This window comes from Paralichthys olivaceus, chromosome 20 (assembly GCF_024713975.1).
Source record: "Paralichthys olivaceus isolate ysfri-2021 chromosome 20, ASM2471397v2, whole genome shotgun sequence".
Taxonomy (NCBI): Eukaryota; Metazoa; Chordata; class Actinopteri; order Pleuronectiformes; family Paralichthyidae; genus Paralichthys; species Paralichthys olivaceus.
Window position 1 is genome coordinate 5,261,821 of NC_091112.1, and position 18,209 is coordinate 5,280,029.

At 44.7% G+C, this 18,209-nt stretch overlaps 3 protein-coding genes and 1 non-coding gene across 5 annotated transcripts; all 4 read right to left on the reverse strand.

Moving 5' to 3' along the window:
* Positions 1-576: 576 nt before the first annotated feature.
* On the reverse strand, positions 577-10,270 carry ppp1r18 (protein phosphatase 1, regulatory subunit 18). The gene is made up of 4 exons (XM_069515741.1): positions 10,129-10,270; positions 5,844-9,804; positions 2,587-2,806; positions 577-1,614 (listed from the first exon to the last, which is right to left on the reverse strand). The coding sequence occupies exons 2-4, from the start codon at positions 9,747-9,749 to the stop codon at positions 1,571-1,573; spliced, it is 4,170 nt and encodes a 1,389-aa protein (XP_069371842.1). The 5' UTR covers positions 9,750-9,804; positions 10,129-10,270; the 3' UTR covers positions 577-1,570.
* Positions 10,271-11,303: 1,033 nt separating this feature from the next.
* On the reverse strand, positions 11,304-15,153 carry nrm (nurim). The gene is made up of 4 exons (XM_020102419.2): positions 14,260-15,153; positions 13,245-13,438; positions 12,960-13,136; positions 11,304-12,564 (listed from the first exon to the last, which is right to left on the reverse strand). The coding sequence occupies exons 1-4, from the start codon at positions 14,408-14,410 to the stop codon at positions 12,238-12,240; spliced, it is 849 nt and encodes a 282-aa protein (XP_019957978.2). The 5' UTR covers positions 14,411-15,153; the 3' UTR covers positions 11,304-12,237.
* trnak-cuu (transfer RNA lysine (anticodon CUU)) lies at positions 14,002-14,074 on the reverse strand. The gene has a single exon. It is a non-coding gene; the product is annotated as a tRNA-Lys (tRNA).
* Positions 15,154-15,908: 755 nt separating the features above from the next.
* Positions 15,909-17,725, reverse strand: limd1b (LIM domains containing 1b). Of its 2 annotated transcripts, none has more exons than XM_069516666.1 (7): positions 17,353-17,725; positions 17,125-17,226; positions 16,847-16,914; positions 16,676-16,741; positions 16,460-16,590; positions 16,244-16,334; positions 15,909-16,115 (listed from the first exon to the last, which is right to left on the reverse strand). In XM_069516666.1, exons 1-7 carry the CDS (start codon positions 17,384-17,386, stop codon positions 16,032-16,034), a joined length of 576 nt encoding a protein of 191 aa, XP_069372767.1. In that variant the 5' UTR covers positions 17,387-17,725; the 3' UTR covers positions 15,909-16,031. The 2 variants fall into 2 exon arrangements, with proteins under 2 accessions (XP_069372767.1, XP_019958020.2); XM_020102461.2 differs by having other exon boundaries at positions 16,244-16,295; positions 17,353-17,713.
* Positions 17,726-18,209: the final 484 nt, after the last annotated feature.

Sequence of the window (18,209 nt, forward strand, 5' to 3'; positions counted from 1 at the left end):
AAAACTGGCTTCAGCAAAAATGGGCTTTTTAGGCAAATTTACTCAAATATTCACTCGTGCAAACCTTGAGAAATGCTGATGCCAAGATATAGAGAGAATGGTTCCTTGAGTTTTAAAAGCTACAGACAAAAAGCTGGAATGTGTTGAACTGAGAAGTGTTTGTATTTTAATGCAAAAACAACAGCACACAAAGAATTCTCATCACATTTCTGAATCTAAATAATCGTTATCATGGAAATAATGATTGGTCAATGACTGACCTTGTTTGATACAGTAAGGGACAGTGGATGATATTTTATCAAACTAAAGATTCACACATTACCGGGTCTAGAACTTTAAAAGTCAAGTAGCCCAGAAAGCTCATTTCTTCCTGTTACTTATAAAATACTTATAATTTACCAGTTTGAAGTCACTTAGCAGAGGAGGAACAGGCCTATAACTTATTATTATATTATATTATAAGAGTTTTGTCAGGTGTAATCTGCTCATTTTTAAATCAATATATCAATGTGTGTGATAACATGTTTGTGTATATCTGTTTTATATGATATCAACAAATGAAAGAAAACAGAAAAACCTTTTTCAGAATTATTTATTAGATTTTTTTTCTCTTGAAGCCAGCTTCTCTTATCCTTCATATGGGAACAATTCATCGTCAAAGACCGTGCACATACTTTATATAACACACATCTTCTTTTACCAATTAAATTATTCATTCACAAACAAGACATATTTGTACAGATTACACTAACAACATTATACAGCCAAAAGTCAGATCAGTTGTAATATGATGTCTATCCAGTTACAAAGACTTCCACTCACACAAGCCTCTCCACTTCCACAAAAATAACAAAACCTTTATTTAAATCCACACGCTTTAACCGTTTCTTGTTTATTGAACATTAAGGCTCAATTAAACCCCACGCGAGACAAAGACCCCACACATTGCACCGACACCCATCCCTGCAACGTTCCACGCGACCCCCCGCCGAGAGGAGGTTTTTCTGAAAGGCTTCAGACGTCTTCAGGAACTCATCTTTCATATCATCTGTACGAGCAAATCCAGCAGGCACATGAAAACAGATGATACGAGCGTCACCCTTCTGTGCGGAGGCAGTGCTGATTTCAATTTAGAACATAACCAACAGACAAGAAGCTATCGAATATATTAACTAAAAAATAAAATCTTATGAGTATTTCTGTATATTGCATAGACAAGCGACCCACCATCGCCCCTCAGTGCACACCTGAGGGACTTATTAAATATTACAAATAGGTTTTGTGATATTTTTGCAATATGTACCATTCTTATACATTCACATATATGCCCCCCCCCCCCCCCCCCCCCCCGCATTTCCCTGAAAATAAACCAGGTCATATTTTACCCAGTAGACACAAATATGTATTTGTTTTTACATCTGGAAAAATCAACTTTACATTTCTCACTCAACAGTCTTTCATTTTGATGTCATAGCCAGTAACAATGGAAAAGAAACACCATTACAAAACAGCCAATTATTCAAATGAAACGACACATGATAAAAATCACATAAAAATGTTGGTGACCTCATCACAAGGGCAATTTTGGCGAAGATGACCGAGCGCAAGACTCATCTGGAAGACAGAGAGATGGAGATGGGGGGTGAATAAGGTGAATCTAGGATTTCATTTTTCAATTATGAATCTGATTGGATCCCATTCACCAACATTTAGGGTTTTGTGTGAACCATAAATGCAACATGAGACCGTTCCATTTGTTCTCCAAAAATCATTATTTTATTTCTATTTTTATTTGCTGCTTTTTTTTAATATGCATTTCCTCACTACGCTGAGCTTGCCCACACTGCTACATGAAGAAAAGTCTGAACACTGGTCAGCTCATCTGGTTAAAGGACAAGGCTGGTGTTATTCCAAATGTTTCTTTTTTACCAACAAACCCCATGATTTCAATGTTTCACCTTTTATTTAACCTTCTCTGACAGAGTATAGCAAACAGTTTGCACTTATTCAAAATAGGCTTTGTATTTTAAATAAGCACAGTACAGAGAAAATAAAAGGTTTGCAGCATTTTTCCATTAACATGCTACTTTCTGAATTCACAATCCTGTCTGCATCAGTCCCAAGGTAATTGAAAACTTTAAACAAGTCACAAATATATTGTTTAATAGTTTAACAAATCTCAATATATGTTTTATTTTGACTGTTGTTGCCTGTCCCATGAGTAAATAGCACATTTATTAAGGACTTTACAGCCACAATTAGCAGTATCCTTGAGTTAGAACATAACAGACTGCTCAAATGAAAGAACATGTGGTTCGGCTTATTTATCTTTACTGGAGTCTTATGGCACAAAGGAATAAGCTATGTTAGCTTTTGGATACAGACGCAAATCTTGTTAGTTGGATGAATTCATTGTTGGTTTAGGGCTTTTCATGGGAGTTTGCAGAAAAATATAAAACACTGCCATCCTCATCCTTTAAGGAAAGTCTATGAGGACTTTCACAGCAGAGCACAGAAGACTGTAAGAAATGTTGACGAGCAAAAATCGTTACACGCTATGTTTTTTGAGAAGAGGGTGACACTGACCCACTCTTAGACCCCGTCCTGTTGCAGTCCCAACATTCCTTGTACTTTTGGTCACGATCGCTTCTCCGTCCACGTCGGCTTCCTTCTCCTGTGCCTCGTCTCCCTGCAGCTTCTCCGTCCTCCCCAGGTCGTAAGGATGCGGGACACACGCCATCAAGGAGGTCTCTGACGGGTACTCACAGACCTGCTCCAGCCGATCCTCGTTGAAACACACATTCCCCTGGAAAAAACGAGGAGGGGAAATGATCAATGGCCTGCGCTTTGACATGTGGACTGGAGGAGCGTGGACTCAAACCACCCACCGAGCTGAGAGTTTGTCTTTAGCTGCAGTCAACTACGTTCTTTTCATTTGTTTATATCATTGTGAACAAATCTGCTGCCACGTGTGAATCACTTTGGCTTCATTCTTATAGTGACATGGATGGAAAACCAACCAAAAGATCTTAAAATCAAGATCGAAGAATAAAAATAAGAATTTACAGGCGAGCGTGTCTGTTTCTAAAACGTGTGTACTGTGCAGTCATTGTACAGTTATTTACTTTAGAAATCAAAACCAAACATTGCGTGCAAGTAGCAAAGTAAATTAGAAAAACTCAAAGTCAAAATGATAAAATTGCTATACCGACACATTTTTCCACCATCCATGCTTACATGGGGAATTGTAAACAGTCTGGAGGCCCTGAGGAGTGCTTACGCTGTCAGTGTAATGTTAACTGACAGCAGGAGGCTTAACACAGCAGAAATACTCCCCCTGTGAGAGTGTTTACTGACGGAACACTTCATGCACTGAGTTATTAATCACTCAGGGAAATAATATCATATGGAGAGAGTATGTGACACGTGTTCAGTTGCAGAAGCAGAAACACAAGGTCTGTTTGCGGCTTCTCCTAAAGTGTTGAAAAGGAAAACGACTGGTTCGGCTCGTCTTTGCCTGCACTGGCAGATGCTTACGTGGAGTTTGTTTACTCAAAGGTCAACATGGAGCAAACTGACAAACAGGAAACAGCAGCTCAGCTCTGAGGCCTCGACTTGTGAAAACCCCCGGATGTACAGACACGGTCTGGAGCCTGAAACCCGCAGACACCAGACTGCACACGCTCTACAAGTTACTTCACCCTGTAGCCGTCTGCAGAGTAGTGCAGATAATAGCTCTGCATTAGAGAGGCTAGGCAAATCATGCTCAGGCACAGGAGGCTAATCCTCCCTCCCTGAACCTGATTAACCCAGGCAGCACAGCAGGACAGCAGAGGCGACCCGCGAGGCGCAGAAACTGAAACAGTAGAAGAGACGGAAAGAGGGAAGTTTGAAGCTGTATTCTAGAGCTGCATTAAAGTTTCTCTCTGAGTTCAGAGTAGTTTGTCACCTATCAAAATGTAAGAATCTATAACAGAAGAAGACACACTATCATTCCTTTCAACATGCACATGTGAATATTTAGAAAAAACTAATCTATAGATGGATTTGGACAGAAAATGCAGGATAATTTCAGGATTTGATGCCTGGATGTCCGAGATAAAAAGCACCATATGAAGGGAAACTTAAGAGAAAAAGAGGATGACAAGGGCGGGGAGGAAGCAGGTGAACTCTCCCCCTCACCTCCCATGATACCGTGGTTCGGTGGGGGGAGGAAAGGCCACCTGACGTCAAACAGTCTGAAGGGCACCGATGTGAGAGTGACAGGTGGTCAGGGAATCACCGAGTGGTCAAAGAGGAATTACCTGACTGTGTTCCTGAAACTAAAAAACAAACGGACTAAAATAAATGTTTAGTTATTTCATCGGGAGTCACTGCAGATAACCTACAACTGAAGAAGTTAATTTACACTGAATCCTTCTCACCACTAGTTTCTCTTTCTCTCTTGTAGTCAAGTCTTTTTAACCCTGATAAGAAGGCACAGATTTAAAAAAAAAGGAGACCACGTCACTTCCCTATGTTGATCTTTGTCTCTTGTTAGGAGGAAATGCAGAAGTTTTAAAGAGGAAGTGAGCAGAAACATGCATTGAACAGTGGGTTTCTGTTCAAACAAGCCTTTAATCGCCTTTAATCCTCTCAGTATGTCAGACCGTCAAACTGTCATTTTTCTCTGCCCTGCCTCTCCTGGCAGGTCAGACCTCCATCCTGCTTTTTCCTCACGTCTCTCTGCAGCACCGTTCTGTCTTCATTCTCTTTTCACTTCACCCGCGTCAAACTGAGTTGGCGGCCCGCTGTCAGAAACACTCAGCCGTGCAGGGAAAGGTCAGCGTGGTCAAAAAGTGTCTGCCAAGACTCCAGTCTAACAAACCAAGCCCCTGCTGAACAGCCAGGAAGATACAAAGACAGATTTGTCTGAGGGGCAGGGAGGGCTGACTCTGCAGAAAATGGCAGAATTGGGGTGAGGGAACGAGGAAGCAGCCTGAAACGCACTCACATGCAGACTGAGGGGAAAGTTTGACAACTCCCACTGTAGGAAAATGGTACGAAAAAAACAATGCAATTCTTCTAACAGGCGGTCGGGTGCAGTAAAAATAGTCAAGATAACTCCCACTCTTCCAAACACAAAGTTTGAAAGAATCACTTGCAGTTTCAGCTGCAAGGTCTCAGAGGGAATTTGTGTAAATCCAAGTGAGGTTAGGTACATAATGCAAAAAGAAGAGATGGAGGAAGGAGCCGGCTGTCTCTTTCATTGTGGTTTCCTACTCAACTTTTCTGTCTTTGTCTTTGTTTCTGTCTGCAACGTTACTGTGAACTGTCTTTTAAAGACGAAACTGTTTGTTTCATTAGGCCACAAAACAAATAGCTTCACTTACTGCGGACTAAATCTGTTGATGCCACTGATTGGACACGTTGGGGTGAACATGCGTACTGCGGCGAAGCAGTATCAGAGGGTAGAAGTCAAAAGTCTGCAAAGCATTAGACTGCACAACCGAGTGGAAAAGCAGATCACAGCGGGATTTTATGGCTAAGAATCAAGATGTCGTGCTTGATAAGGCTTTAACCGGCTTAGGTCGGTCTCTGTGATCGCACTTCTCAATCAAAAGGGATGTTCTCCCAGTGAAAGGGGATTCCGCTTGACGACCAGGGGCCGTCAGACAGGTGACACAAGGTGATACCGTCTGGACCACCTACGATAAATTGTAGTAGGGGAGCGACCATTTGTTAGAAAATTCTTCCATGGTAGAATTATTGGAGGAGCACCATTTGTTCTCTGCTTTTTGGTGACAGTGTTTGCATCACCAATAGGTCAAAGGTCAAAAAGAAAATGTGCAGTTTCTACTCACCCTTTTCGGGGTCCCTCTGTTTTTAACCAGACAGGACTTCTCCAGATTTAGATATCCACCGATCACCACGATCTGCTCCGCTGTCGGGTATTTCTTCCTTATCGGCTCAGCCGCAGCGGGGGTTGTCTGGGCCTTCTGCGATGGAGTCTTTGCAGGACTTGACCCAGCCGACGTTGATCCCGTTGAGGGTGCGGAGGCCGTCCCTTCGCCTCCTCCTCCAGCACCGACAGGCCTCTTTGGTTTGATTGTAATGGTGGCGCCTCTCTTCACTTGGACCCCAGAGGCACTCCTGATGGAGAAGAGCGTGGGCGACGGGGTGGGTGATGGAGACACACTGGGAGACTGGGAGGGAGACGGGGAGCACGGGGAGGAGGCTGGTGTTGGGGCGCTATCAGAGGGTTTCAGAGAAGTGTCTGGGGATTGGCTCCGGAGAAATGAGGGGTTAACAGTGATGGTTTGTTTGAGCTGAGCTGTCGGAGAACAAACGCGTAGAGACTGATCCTTCTCTTCGTCCTTCACCTGCTGCTTCAACACTGCTCTGGGGCTTTGCTGCCTTTGTGTCTCTTTGTCCCTCAGAAGACTGTTTGTTGACTTCAGGGCTTCCTGCTCCTTCAGCTGAAACTGCTCTATCTGCCGCTGTATCGTCTGAACCCCAGAGACATCTCCACCCGGTAATGTCCTTCCGTCGCCCTGTTGTGAGTTTGATATGCGGGGCGTCACTTTTATAAGATGCACCGATGGACCAGTCCTATCCCTCAGACACAAACCCGATCTTGAGCCAACAGTTTCCAAGTTGTAGATCCGGCTCATGGCTGCGAGGGAGTTGGGATGAGGGGGCGAAGGGGAGAGAGCTTGTGTGGGATCGAGGGGAGTTGTATATTCCTCTACCTCCTCCTCTGACAGCTTTTCCTCCTCCTCTCTCTCCTCTTCTCTGCTCTCTCGTCGGCCCTCGTGGCACCTCAGCTGCTCCTCTTCATGTTTCGGGGTCTCATCTTCATCCTCAGATATCCGAGAGCCGTCGGAGAGAACTTCGGCGGCAGCAGCGTCGCACTCACTTGACACTTCCTCCCCTCCAGCAGCTTGTGAGTGTGGTACAGAAACAGGAAGCTGAGGGCAGGTTTTCAACACTTCCTGCGTGACGTCAAATGCAGCCGTGGATGCCTGCGCTGCTGCGTCTTCCTGTGCCGTATCTGCGTCGACCAGCTTCTTCCGTATATGAGCTGCAGCTTCCCATTCTTGCTCTATTTCAGTTCCCCTCTCATCATACATGTCCCCAGCTGGGGGAGTATCACTGTCCTCTGCAGCCGCGCTCCCCTCTCCATCCCGCATCTGTCTCAGCCTCTCCAGCTCCTTTTGTCTGATTTTCTCTCGCAGGGACTCAATGCGGCTCAGGGGCTTCCCGATCCTCCAGCTGTCCCTCCTCTCGACCCCTTGTCCTCCTTCCCAGTCTCGCCCCTCGTCGCTTTGACCTGCCACCTTTTTTACCTCCACTTCTTCTTCGGCGACATAAAACACAGTCCTGGGGATTTGAATCTCGAGGGGACCTGGAGGCGCGACCCTTTTTGGAGATCTGGGTGTTGCATCCTGGACGAGGCTCTCTGATGCAACATCGCTGTAATGCTGTCCATCCTTCCTGCACTCTTTGGTCAGTTCGTGAACCGCTCTGGAAGGCCTTTCTCCTTTCTCGTTGCCATAAACAGTTGTGTCCCCTATTTTTTCTATTTTACTGATGAGCTCCTCTGTGTGCTGAGACAAAACGGAGTGTGCTAGGTAGGGTCCTCGTGGTCCCGTCCACTCTGCCCCTCGGTGGGGGTCTCTGGCCATGTCTGTGACTGTACACAGCAGACTGGAGCACTCTGTAAATGCTGATTCATGTCTGTAGTGACTCTCCGCACTGAGGCATGGACTCGTCGTGTCTGCTGATGCGGCCATGACGTAACTATGCATGGTTTCAGCTGGGATTGCACTTTCAATTCCATCTCCTCGTAGAAAATCCTTTTTGTCGCTAACCTGTGCCTCATCTCGTTCTTCTGGGTCTTTCTCTACACTCAGCTCTCGTTCTAAACTTTTCTCACCTGCCAGTCGCTTCGCTTCTTTTTCAGCTCTCGCTTTCCCATCCTGCCTGATTGGGACTCTTCTAGCGAATGAGATGCCCTCAGTGTTTTTGACGGATGCAACCGTGAATCCCTCATCTCCATCTCCATTACCTGACCTCTCTGCCGCCCACTTATCAATAGGCTCGACTCTCTTAACTTCACTCCTGTGTTGGATTGAAATGTCGGCGTCAATCCTCCTCAGCATGGATCCTGCTTTTATATCTGTTTTCACACACCCATCCTTGTGCTTTCCCAACCTGTCTTTATCTAACAGATGTGCGCACCCCATTTTGATCTTTGCCGTGGCGTCCCTCCCTAAACCTGCTACATCTACCCATGGTGCCACGATCTTGTCTGAGTGTGTCCTCTCATGCCTTTTCCACTCGTAACACCTTTCGTTATCTAAACCGTTCTCCTTCGCACAGATGACTCGATCAGAGAAGCTAAATGAGCGCTTTGGGATGCCTTTCAACAGCATATTCCTCCCGTCCACCTTCCTCTCCGCAGATTGTTGGTCATCCTCATCTGAGTATTTTCTCCTCCCAGGCCGGAGGAAGTTATCAGAGCTTTTGGATCGAGATGGTGGTTTAGGGAGCTGACCGAATTTGCTCAGCAGCTGGCTGACCCTCCCTCCTCTCTCAACAAACACATTATCCTCCAGGCTTTCCTTCCTGTCTTTAATAACTAACGCCTGGCCCCAGGGTCTTTCTTTCTCCTTCCCAGGCTCTTTCTCTTTTTCTCTCATCCAGGATATGTCTGTCCTGAGCTCCCTACTCTCCCTTCTTGCATCCATGCCGCACTTCATCTCTCCATCCTCTTTCTCTTTTCCTCCTGTACTCCTCTCCTCTGGGGTTGTCGAGGGCTTTATGATCAGAACCTCAGAGGCTCGGATCTCGGTGACGCTCCCTCCTCCGGCAAGGATCTCCCTCAGGTTCATCTTCATCCCTCTATTCCCCTGGTGGTCTTCCTCTGGCCTCTCCCTCTCCGCCTCCCTCCATTTCCCCCTCCTCTCGTCACTACCCTTCCTGTCCTGTTCGATGATGATGATGTTGTCGGCTCGGATGGTTCGCAGACAAGGGACGAGGGGAGAAAATGATCCAGGCGGTGAATCTGTTTCTTTCTCCTCCTCGTCTTTTCTTACTTTGAGGAATTCTCTCTCCCTCGTTACATCTTTAACTGACTCTTTCCATTGGTTTTTATCTTTTTCCCATCTCTCCCTGCTATTATCTCTTTCTCTTCCCTGACTCCTGTCCCTGCTTCTCTCTTTTTCTCGTCCCTCACTTAAATCTCTGAACCTCTCGATTTTCAGCTCTATGTCTCGTCCTCTTCCTGAGTCTCCATCTTGACCCCTGGGGCTGGATTTGTCTTTCTCCCTCTCGGACTCGTTTCCTACATCTGCATCCTTGCCCTTCCTCCATGCAGTCTGCGTGCGGATAAATGGGTTTTCATGGAGCGGCACTATAGTTTCCACAGACACCTGACTCACTGATCTGGGATCTGCATCCAACCATAGCCCCGGATCTGGACTGAGCGACGGTTCACTTCCCAGATTCACCGTTACAGAGCTGTCTGTGTCTGTGTCAGAGGGACATCTGAAATCCACCTGCAGGAAACACATGTCTCTGTCCTTCTCCCTGTCACCAACACTATCCTGCTTTGCCTTCCTCCGCTGGATGATCCCTCGCTTCCAGGCAGGCATGCTGGCAAGCTTCTCCTCCTCTTCTTTTTCTCTCCTTTCCCGCTCCTCCTCCTCTCGCCTCTTTTTCTCCAGCAGGAGTTGCTTCCATTCCGGCAGAGAGGAGACAGACATAACAGAAGATGTGCAGGTTTCTGGGCAAAATAGTCGACACTGGTCCTCGAATGGTCTGCATAAATTGGAAATGATAAAGTAAAATAACATTCATTAACCATGTGCATTAACCACAATAAAACTTTTGGTATATGGAACTGGAAACTTTAAGTATGACATCAAGTAATTGGTATAATTAGCAATGTTTAATAGCATATTGGAAGAGACACATCAATGCACCATCACAAGGTGTTGATACTTCAACAGTCCAACTTTATCTGTTGTCCATTGGGTCTAACTCTCATCTTTTGCACAAGATAATATCACCAACTTCTTCAAATTATCTTGCTGCACATGATGCACATACTCTATTAATAAAAAAACATTCAACGAAACTCACCTAAATCCCAAGTTTTTGCCTGGATGTCACTGCAACCGCTTCGTCTTTACGGTTGTCATCTCCACTCGTGCGTCCTGGCTGTGCGTAATGCGCGCTCCGGTGCTCGATGGAAAATAGTCCTTCTCCAATAACTCTGCGTCTAATCGAAGCTGTCAAAACAAGAGGGTTTAAAAACCTGAGGGCGGTCAAATCACCCCGTGACCCGACTGCGCATCGGAGCATGAAAACACCTCCGTCGTCGGTATAGTAGTAAATATTTGCAGCGTCGGAGCAGCAGCGCAGTAATCCGATAATTACATTAAATTCCGTCAGGAGTGTTTAGTGCCACACACCATATTGTCGGACCTAAGAAGAGGCGTTTAGAGAGCACAGCCGTCTGCCCGGGCACCAACCCCCCACTCTCCTCCTGTCCTCCCCCGTCTCATCCCTCCGTCCTGCGGGGGCTAATTGGAAAAGAGGAGGTGGAGGGAGATGGAGGGAGGTGGAGGGAGGTGTGGCTGTGAGCAGGAGTTTACCTGGAGCTGACCAGACACGAGCAACGCTCATGTTACTGTCTCACTGACTTCAGTCCTGATTGTTTGATTCCTGTCCAGATCTCTTGTATGACACCACGCCGGGGAAAAAGTCTGGTTACAAGTTGAGTTTGCAAAATCGTTCTTAAGTTCATGTGAGCAACATGTTAAAATGGAAGAAATCAAAAATACTCACTTATATTATTAAATATGATGTAATTTGATGATTATTATTACACATCCACAACGTCTTAAATGGTGTTTAATGTTGCAGCAGGTCAGGAATATTCACAAATAACAATTTCAGTACTATTCGTTATCTGTCTCGTGTCTTTTGAACGCGTTCTGCTGCTGCATTTCAAGAGTTTCTCATGATTTGTTCGACTGTTTCTCTCAATGACGGTCGACTCAAAAACAAACAGCAGCAGAACAAACCACGTCCTCTGAAATGAAAGTAGAGCTTAAAGCAGAACTGCACATTAAAGACTCCCAGTGGTTGGATCTATATTGTATCTTAATTTGAGCTCGCTGTATTAAACTGCCAACCCAAAGAACAGCAATGTTCAAAGTTTTCCGTTTGTATTATTTCTGTTGTGTATTTTTTGATGCGGATCAAGAGACAGTATTGATGCCTCTCTGTGTTAAAAGAGGATATATACATTATACCACTTATTACATTTATTCAACATAGTCTTGAAAACAATGAAAGTTAACACATGAAAACAAAGATGTTACTTCACGCAACATGAACTGGGAAACAAAAGAAATACATGAAAACACATGTAGTTCAATTTCCAGTGGCTTTTAACTATTGTGACGTTCCCACAAAATACAGCAAAATACATTCGCAATCTCAGAAATGTGGTTTCCATTACAGCTATAGGTTCGTTATCCAGTGTGAAATCTCAATTTTACATTCTCTTCCGAGGACAATTCAATTCAAAATCAGTGTACTGAAAAATACATTCAAATAAACTGGCACATGGTATTTAACAGCATATAAAACTATACTCTGACAATGACATTCAGTGTTGTAAAATAAAAAAGGTTTCATCGCAAAAAATATTTCAGCTTCAACTGTAAACTTATTATGCATCTTGGTGAAAATTTAAAAATAAATATTTAATGCTATATTTAGTTTTAATGTTAAGGCAAATGTACAAATATTATTTCTACTAATTACTACTAGAATTTAATCTCAGTATCAGCCCCAAACAACTGGTATTAGTGGAGCTATATGATACATGACATAAAATATCCACTTTAATTTAATGTGAAGATAAAATGATTGATAAAAATATAACCACTAGATGAAATTGGCTCAGAAATGTAAAAGCAATAGTGGCCAACCTAAGAACTGATCACCATCATTATTAGTAGAGGAGGTGTTTGTTATAAAACGTTCCCTGTCTGAAACCATTAAAAAGAAAATGTTGAAAAAATACAGTAAAGTAAGGTAAAGTTTTGTTTTTCTTATTCAGCACAGCAGATTTCAAGCTTACAGAGGATCACAGTCTCTGCTGAAGTCAGTTTTATACAAATACTTCTGGTTAGTATTCAGCAGTCAGCGTCACATGTCAGCAGTTACACCTTTGTGTCACTTCTCCTTGTAGTAGTCGTCGGTGGTGTCTGTGGTGTCGGTGCCTTCGGTGGTGCCGCACTGTGGCTTGGCAAGGAGCTGCATCTTGCTCCTAATCTGGACGCAGAGGTACGCTAAATCCTGTTTGTCCAGAGAGTGTGCCAGGGCCAGGTAGGTCGACAGAGTCCCCGCCAGCAGGAGCCGGTCCAGGGACAAGGCCGGCAGGAACCACAGCACGACACCCAGCTCCAGGCACACCGGGTGGCGGAGGTGAGACAGGAAGCGTTGGGCACCGGTGGACTTGTAGGAGAGAGGGTCTCCCAAACCGAGACACTCATAGTACACCTGAGAGAGGAGAGGGAGGAGAGGGAGGAGAGGGAGGGAGGAGAGGGTGAGACAGTGGAACCTAAAATTAGGTTGAGCAACAGCACCAGGAGTAAATCTCTGTTTACATTTGAGAGGTTTACTTTGCCACAGATTACACAGTTACACTTAATTACATCTTTTTATAAATATCTCATGTTGCTGTTTTTAATTTAAATGAGCTCATTAATCCTTTTGGTTGAATGATGTGGATTTTTGAGTTCGCTGCTGAATTAATTGACATGTGTGGGTTAGACAAAAACGAAAAACCTCCCTGTTACCAGAGAGGAGTTGTTTATTTTCACAAAGGTTTGGTGTCGTTAACATGCACGCCATATACTGCATGAACAAAGGTGGTAGTTTGAGTCCCTGGGTACCTGCTTGATGCCCAACAGCTCTGGGTAATCGAAGATCATGAGGATGCTGCAGATGATCGCCCAGCACAGGAAGTGCAGAGTGAAGCAGAGCAGGGGGAACCAGATGCTCCAGGGTGCATGACGCACCGACCACAGACAGGGGGCGCCAGTCACTGGCTGCCAGTACCTCATCAGGATCTAACACAGGAGGAAACAAATATAATGACTGACGCTTATGTGGAGCTATTGTTATTGTTATATATGATATAAATACAACAGCATTGCTGAGAGTGTGTGTTGCTGTACCTGGAGGGCCAGTGCCGTGGTGAAGCAGTATGCCGTCCTGTTCAGGGCCCCCAGCACCGACTGGAGAGCCTGTTTGACGGGCGTCCAGGCCAGCAGACTGTGCTGGGTGGTGAAGAGAGCCAGCAGCCCCATGTCCACGACAAGAGACCAGAGGACAGAGCTGTCCTGCAGCGCCACCGTCCATGGTATGGAGTCTGAGGTTCAGGCAAAGGACGTGAACAGGAATTATGTTTATATTCAACATTCATTACACTACAACTTAATAAGTTAGTTTAAATAATCAGACATTTACTGTACATGTATACACACTGTACTTCAACATACATACAGTAAAAACTGGTTATAATACATTACTTTGACGGTTTGATAGTGTACTTATAACACTGTAGAGTTGTGTACAGTCCATTCACTGCCTGATAACACATGGAGCCGCTGAGAACACACCACTACTGTTCACAAGCACTCAGGCATCAAACGTGCGGCACAATTTACACAATCCTCTAAATACATTTACATCAAAGAGCATTTCCTCTGCTGCACAAACGAACATTTGCTCCAAACAGGAAATTAAACGTAAAGTCAAATTAAATCGAATCAAACTTTTAAAAAAATGTTTGCGTATCCATTCAGGGGGGGTTGAATTCTGGGAAATCTAATTTTACTGTGCTTATCGGTGCGAAACTAAAACTTCTGTGGCCTTGAGGTGAATCGAGACAAATCACTGAAGTTAACTAATCTGGAAAATAAAAAGATTGTGCGCCCAACGTGGGGCTCGAACCCACGACCCTGAGATTAAGAGTCTCATGCTCTACCGACTGAGCTAGCCGGGCTGTGGTGCCATTGATAGGTAGTGGTATTATCAACACCGGGGAAGTTGTGTTTCTATAAATGTTCTTTTCATGGAGCTTTAACTTTGTAAACAACAACAACAACAACAACAACAACAGCAACAGCAGCAGCAGCAGCAGCAGCTGGAGCCGCGGAGGCCTCGTCTCCTCCTCCAGCTGAGTGTTACCTTGACACAGGCTCGTCTCTCCGGTGATGTTGTGGTAAATCGCTCTGAACGACACGAAGCGGATAAAGTCTGCGGCGGAAACGAAGACGAAGGCGAAGTTCAGCAGCGACACCGCGCCGAGGAAGCAGCCACGTCCCGTGAGAGACGCCATGTCAACCCAGGAGTCTTCATGTCCAACACCTCACACGGTGTCTTCCGGGAGCTGGAGGGCAGCACCGCTCACCGACACACGGTGGCGCTGCAGGCAGCAGTGGAGGAGGGGGGGGGGGGGGGGGGGGGGATCTGTGAGTTTGTTCTTCCAGAGTCAAACTTGTTCCAGAGGCAGCTGAGAGCTGATGGGGTCTTTGTTTTCCTGCAGGTGAGGCCTTTGCAGTTTCCCTCTGAAGTGAACTTGATCTACTTCCTGATTTAAAACAAATGAATCTGTATCGTTTGAATCCAGGGAAGTGAAATGCATCCCAGTGAAATACTGTTCTATGTAAAATACAAGGTTCCCCTTCTTCAGCGATGAGTTTTAAATCCTCAGTAGTGACAGCGGGCTGCCGGACTGGTCACACAACATTTATGTTAGTTCACATGTAGAAACTTTTCTTTAACGTTGAATCAACCAACAAATAAACTTTTCATGTTGAATTAACAACATTTGTGTCTGTTAACACACAGAATTACAATATACAGTTGTGAGAAAAGTCTGAATGATACAATAAAGAGTCCAGAGATCCACGAACAGACAAGACAATAATAGATATAATAAATAAATCATTAAATTTCTCAGACATGAGCAGAGTGAACCCTCCTTAAGATACAAAACTAAAAACACAAACTTTTCCTCCACCAGTCAAACTTCTGTCAAAGTAAAGTGACTGTTGTGCGGCCATCCCTCCACAGGGAGGCGCTATGACAACTTCTACCCCATGTTTAAAGGCGGAAAGGGCGGGATCATTCCAACGCAAGCTCCGCCCACTGCCCAATCAATTCCTCTGAAGCATGACCTCATTGGTCTCTGTCATTGTTTTGCATGTGTTTTGTGTATTTCGTGTCTGTTTGTGGTCACTACTCGTCACCTTTGTGTCTCTTGCTTGTGGTTTTGTGCGTCTCTTTGGACACTTTCATCGTTGTGCACATCTCTTTGTGTATTTTCTGTCTCTCCGTGTTCGTTTCACCTGGTTTTTGATCGTTGTGTCTCTTTGTGTTCACTTTGTCTCTCGTTTGGATCATTTTACATCACTTTGTGTCTCTGACGTGAGGTTTATGAAAGTATTAAAATCACTTCCCACAGAGGCCCCGGCCCTGGAGCCCCCTGGACACTTTCACTTGGGCCTTTACCAGTGTCCATCATACAGAAAGACATTCAGGGGTATTTATTGGGGTCTATTAAATCCTTGTCTGACATGGCCTCGTCCGTGGGAAACAACAAAAATCTTTAATGGAAATAATCAAAACAACATCAACATCGGTGATCATTTGTACAAGAATCTCTGTTTTCATGGAGTTGAACTCTCAACAAAAGTCCATTTATTAAACCAGATGTTGAAGTCTTCATCACAATCAAACATAAAGTTTCTCTAGTTTGAAACTCAATCGGACATTTATCATTTTCCACGATGTCCTCACAGATACAGAGAAATAAATGGTACGGGAGCTGTGGGTCTTTTTTCTGGGGATTTTATTTCAGACCAAAAATGGTTTAACCACTAACTGACTGATAAATAAACTATTTACATGTATAAACAAAGAGCAGCAGGGAGATGTGTGTCAGCCTGAGTCTGTCCTCACATGAGGTTCACGTCACCACTGTAACACTCCACATGGTAACTTCTGTTTAATGCCACCACTCGGATAGACTCTGTAGACCCCTGAAATATAAAACAACACATGGAGTGAAACTGTTTCTAATAATTGTCTTTGTTATAGTCTTTCTTTTTCTCTTGCATTAATCAGACACATGCACAAATGCATGAATTGAAATGTAGCTGCAGCTCACCTCAGTCGGCAGTATCGGTGTTCTGCAGGTGGCACAGCAGGGGGCCCGGACCCTGAAACCACGAAGGAGTCTCAATATTAAGTAACAGAAACTGAGAAGTGAAGCAAAACGTGGGTGTGACTCATCTCGTCTGACAGGCTTTTGAATTTAATCTCTTCTCCGGAGCGTGAATCAAAGGGTTTGGCCCTTTGTGTTGAGTCAGTGTAAGAAGGTCACCTGTGGTAGTCGCTGACACAGTAAACCCGGCTGTCTGCGTCCACAGAGAAGGGCTGACCCTCCAGGCCCTGGCTGCAGACGACGCAGCGGAAGCAGGACGGATGGTAGGACTTCCCACGAGCCTGCAGGACCTGACGGTGCAAGATGAGCTCTTCTTTTACACACTGTCACATGCACTCACACATACTGTACTAAATCAAACCAATCATCACTTACCACATTATCCATGATCAAATACCCACAGCTGTTACACATCTCTGCGGTTGGATGAACTCCTGAGTACTACAGTAGATAATATTTGAAGATGGTTGGAGTTTTTCTAAACGTGGATTCAAATTGTCACTTTATAAGCGACTTCACAGCCACGATCAAACAACACACACTCACCAAAAAGTCATTTTCGCAGTAGATTCCTCCCGACACTGTGTAGAACGGTTGACCACTCAGCTTCTTACCTGAACATGGAGCAGAGCACAGGCAAATCTCTCATTTCCCATAATGTGACATTTGATAACATCCTCATAATTCACTTTAATCACTACAATAACAAAAATATATAGAGACATTCAAATTTATTTTTCAGTCAATAAATGCATAAGATTCTAGTATTTTTAGCTGAGAATCCTCAAAGTTATAGAGTAAGAAGAAACACTGAGAGGACTCACTGCAAACGCTGCAGGTGAAACATGCGTCGTGGAATAAATGTCCCATCGCCCGGCAGGCTCTCCCTGCTCCGTACACTGCTTCACTGCATTTTGTACAACTTCCTGTACACAAAACACAAGAAGAAGAAAGAATAGAAAACACACAACAGCGTGGTTACTGCGAATCATCTGTCTTCAACCTACAGAGGGTTGAAAAGATGAAATACGTTCAGTTTATTTCTTCCTTACCAAAGTAAAGACTGGTTCTGTGACTCGGGTCCATCTCCTGCAGTGTTTGTCTCAGCTGTCCTGCTGGAGGCTGCAGTGCGACTGTGTGGGGGTCTAATTTTGTGTGACAGCTGTAAGGGGAGCTCCTATCTCAGTTTATGGGTGATCGGTGCTTTTGGTCTCAAGTGGGGCAACGAGTCTTCAGACGCTCTGACTCCTCTGAGGCCGAGCAGGCGACAACTGGTATTGGTTCACACGTGGAACCTCCATCGACGTTATGAAATCTCCATCCTGAAACTTCTCCAGGTCATAAATGATATTTTACCTTCATATGTAATATTCTAATAAAGCGCTGCAGCTCCAGGTTGCGTTTGGTTGCTGCCCTCACCTAGACTGTTCTTCATTTCACAGCTACAGCACCTCCTGACCTAAAAATCAGACCCGCCCAGATGTCAGTCATGTTGGTATTTGTGTTAACCGACTGTGCCAAGAGAGTGGGGGTGATGTAACCAAGAAGAATTCATAGGGTCTGTTTCGTCTGGTTTGAATTCTTCCACTAACTCAACATTGCATCACAGTTTGTTTTGTTCTTTTTCATTTTTTTATCGTCGTTATTCATAAGAACCAGAGGGAGGCATTAAACGATGAGAAACTCATTCTTACACCGATCACAACGCAGTGTAGAATATTAAATGGTGACATGTGATACACGGACAGCTCACAGTCTAAAGTGCTGCATCGGTTGTCATGACCCTGTGCAGCAAATGTTTGGCCTTCGTGGATCGACAGTAACGTGGGAGGGGAGGGGACGTCTGACAGCTGCTGATTCTTCTCTGAGCTCCTTTGTTGAGACACAGTGTGTGAAGCTTCACCACAAC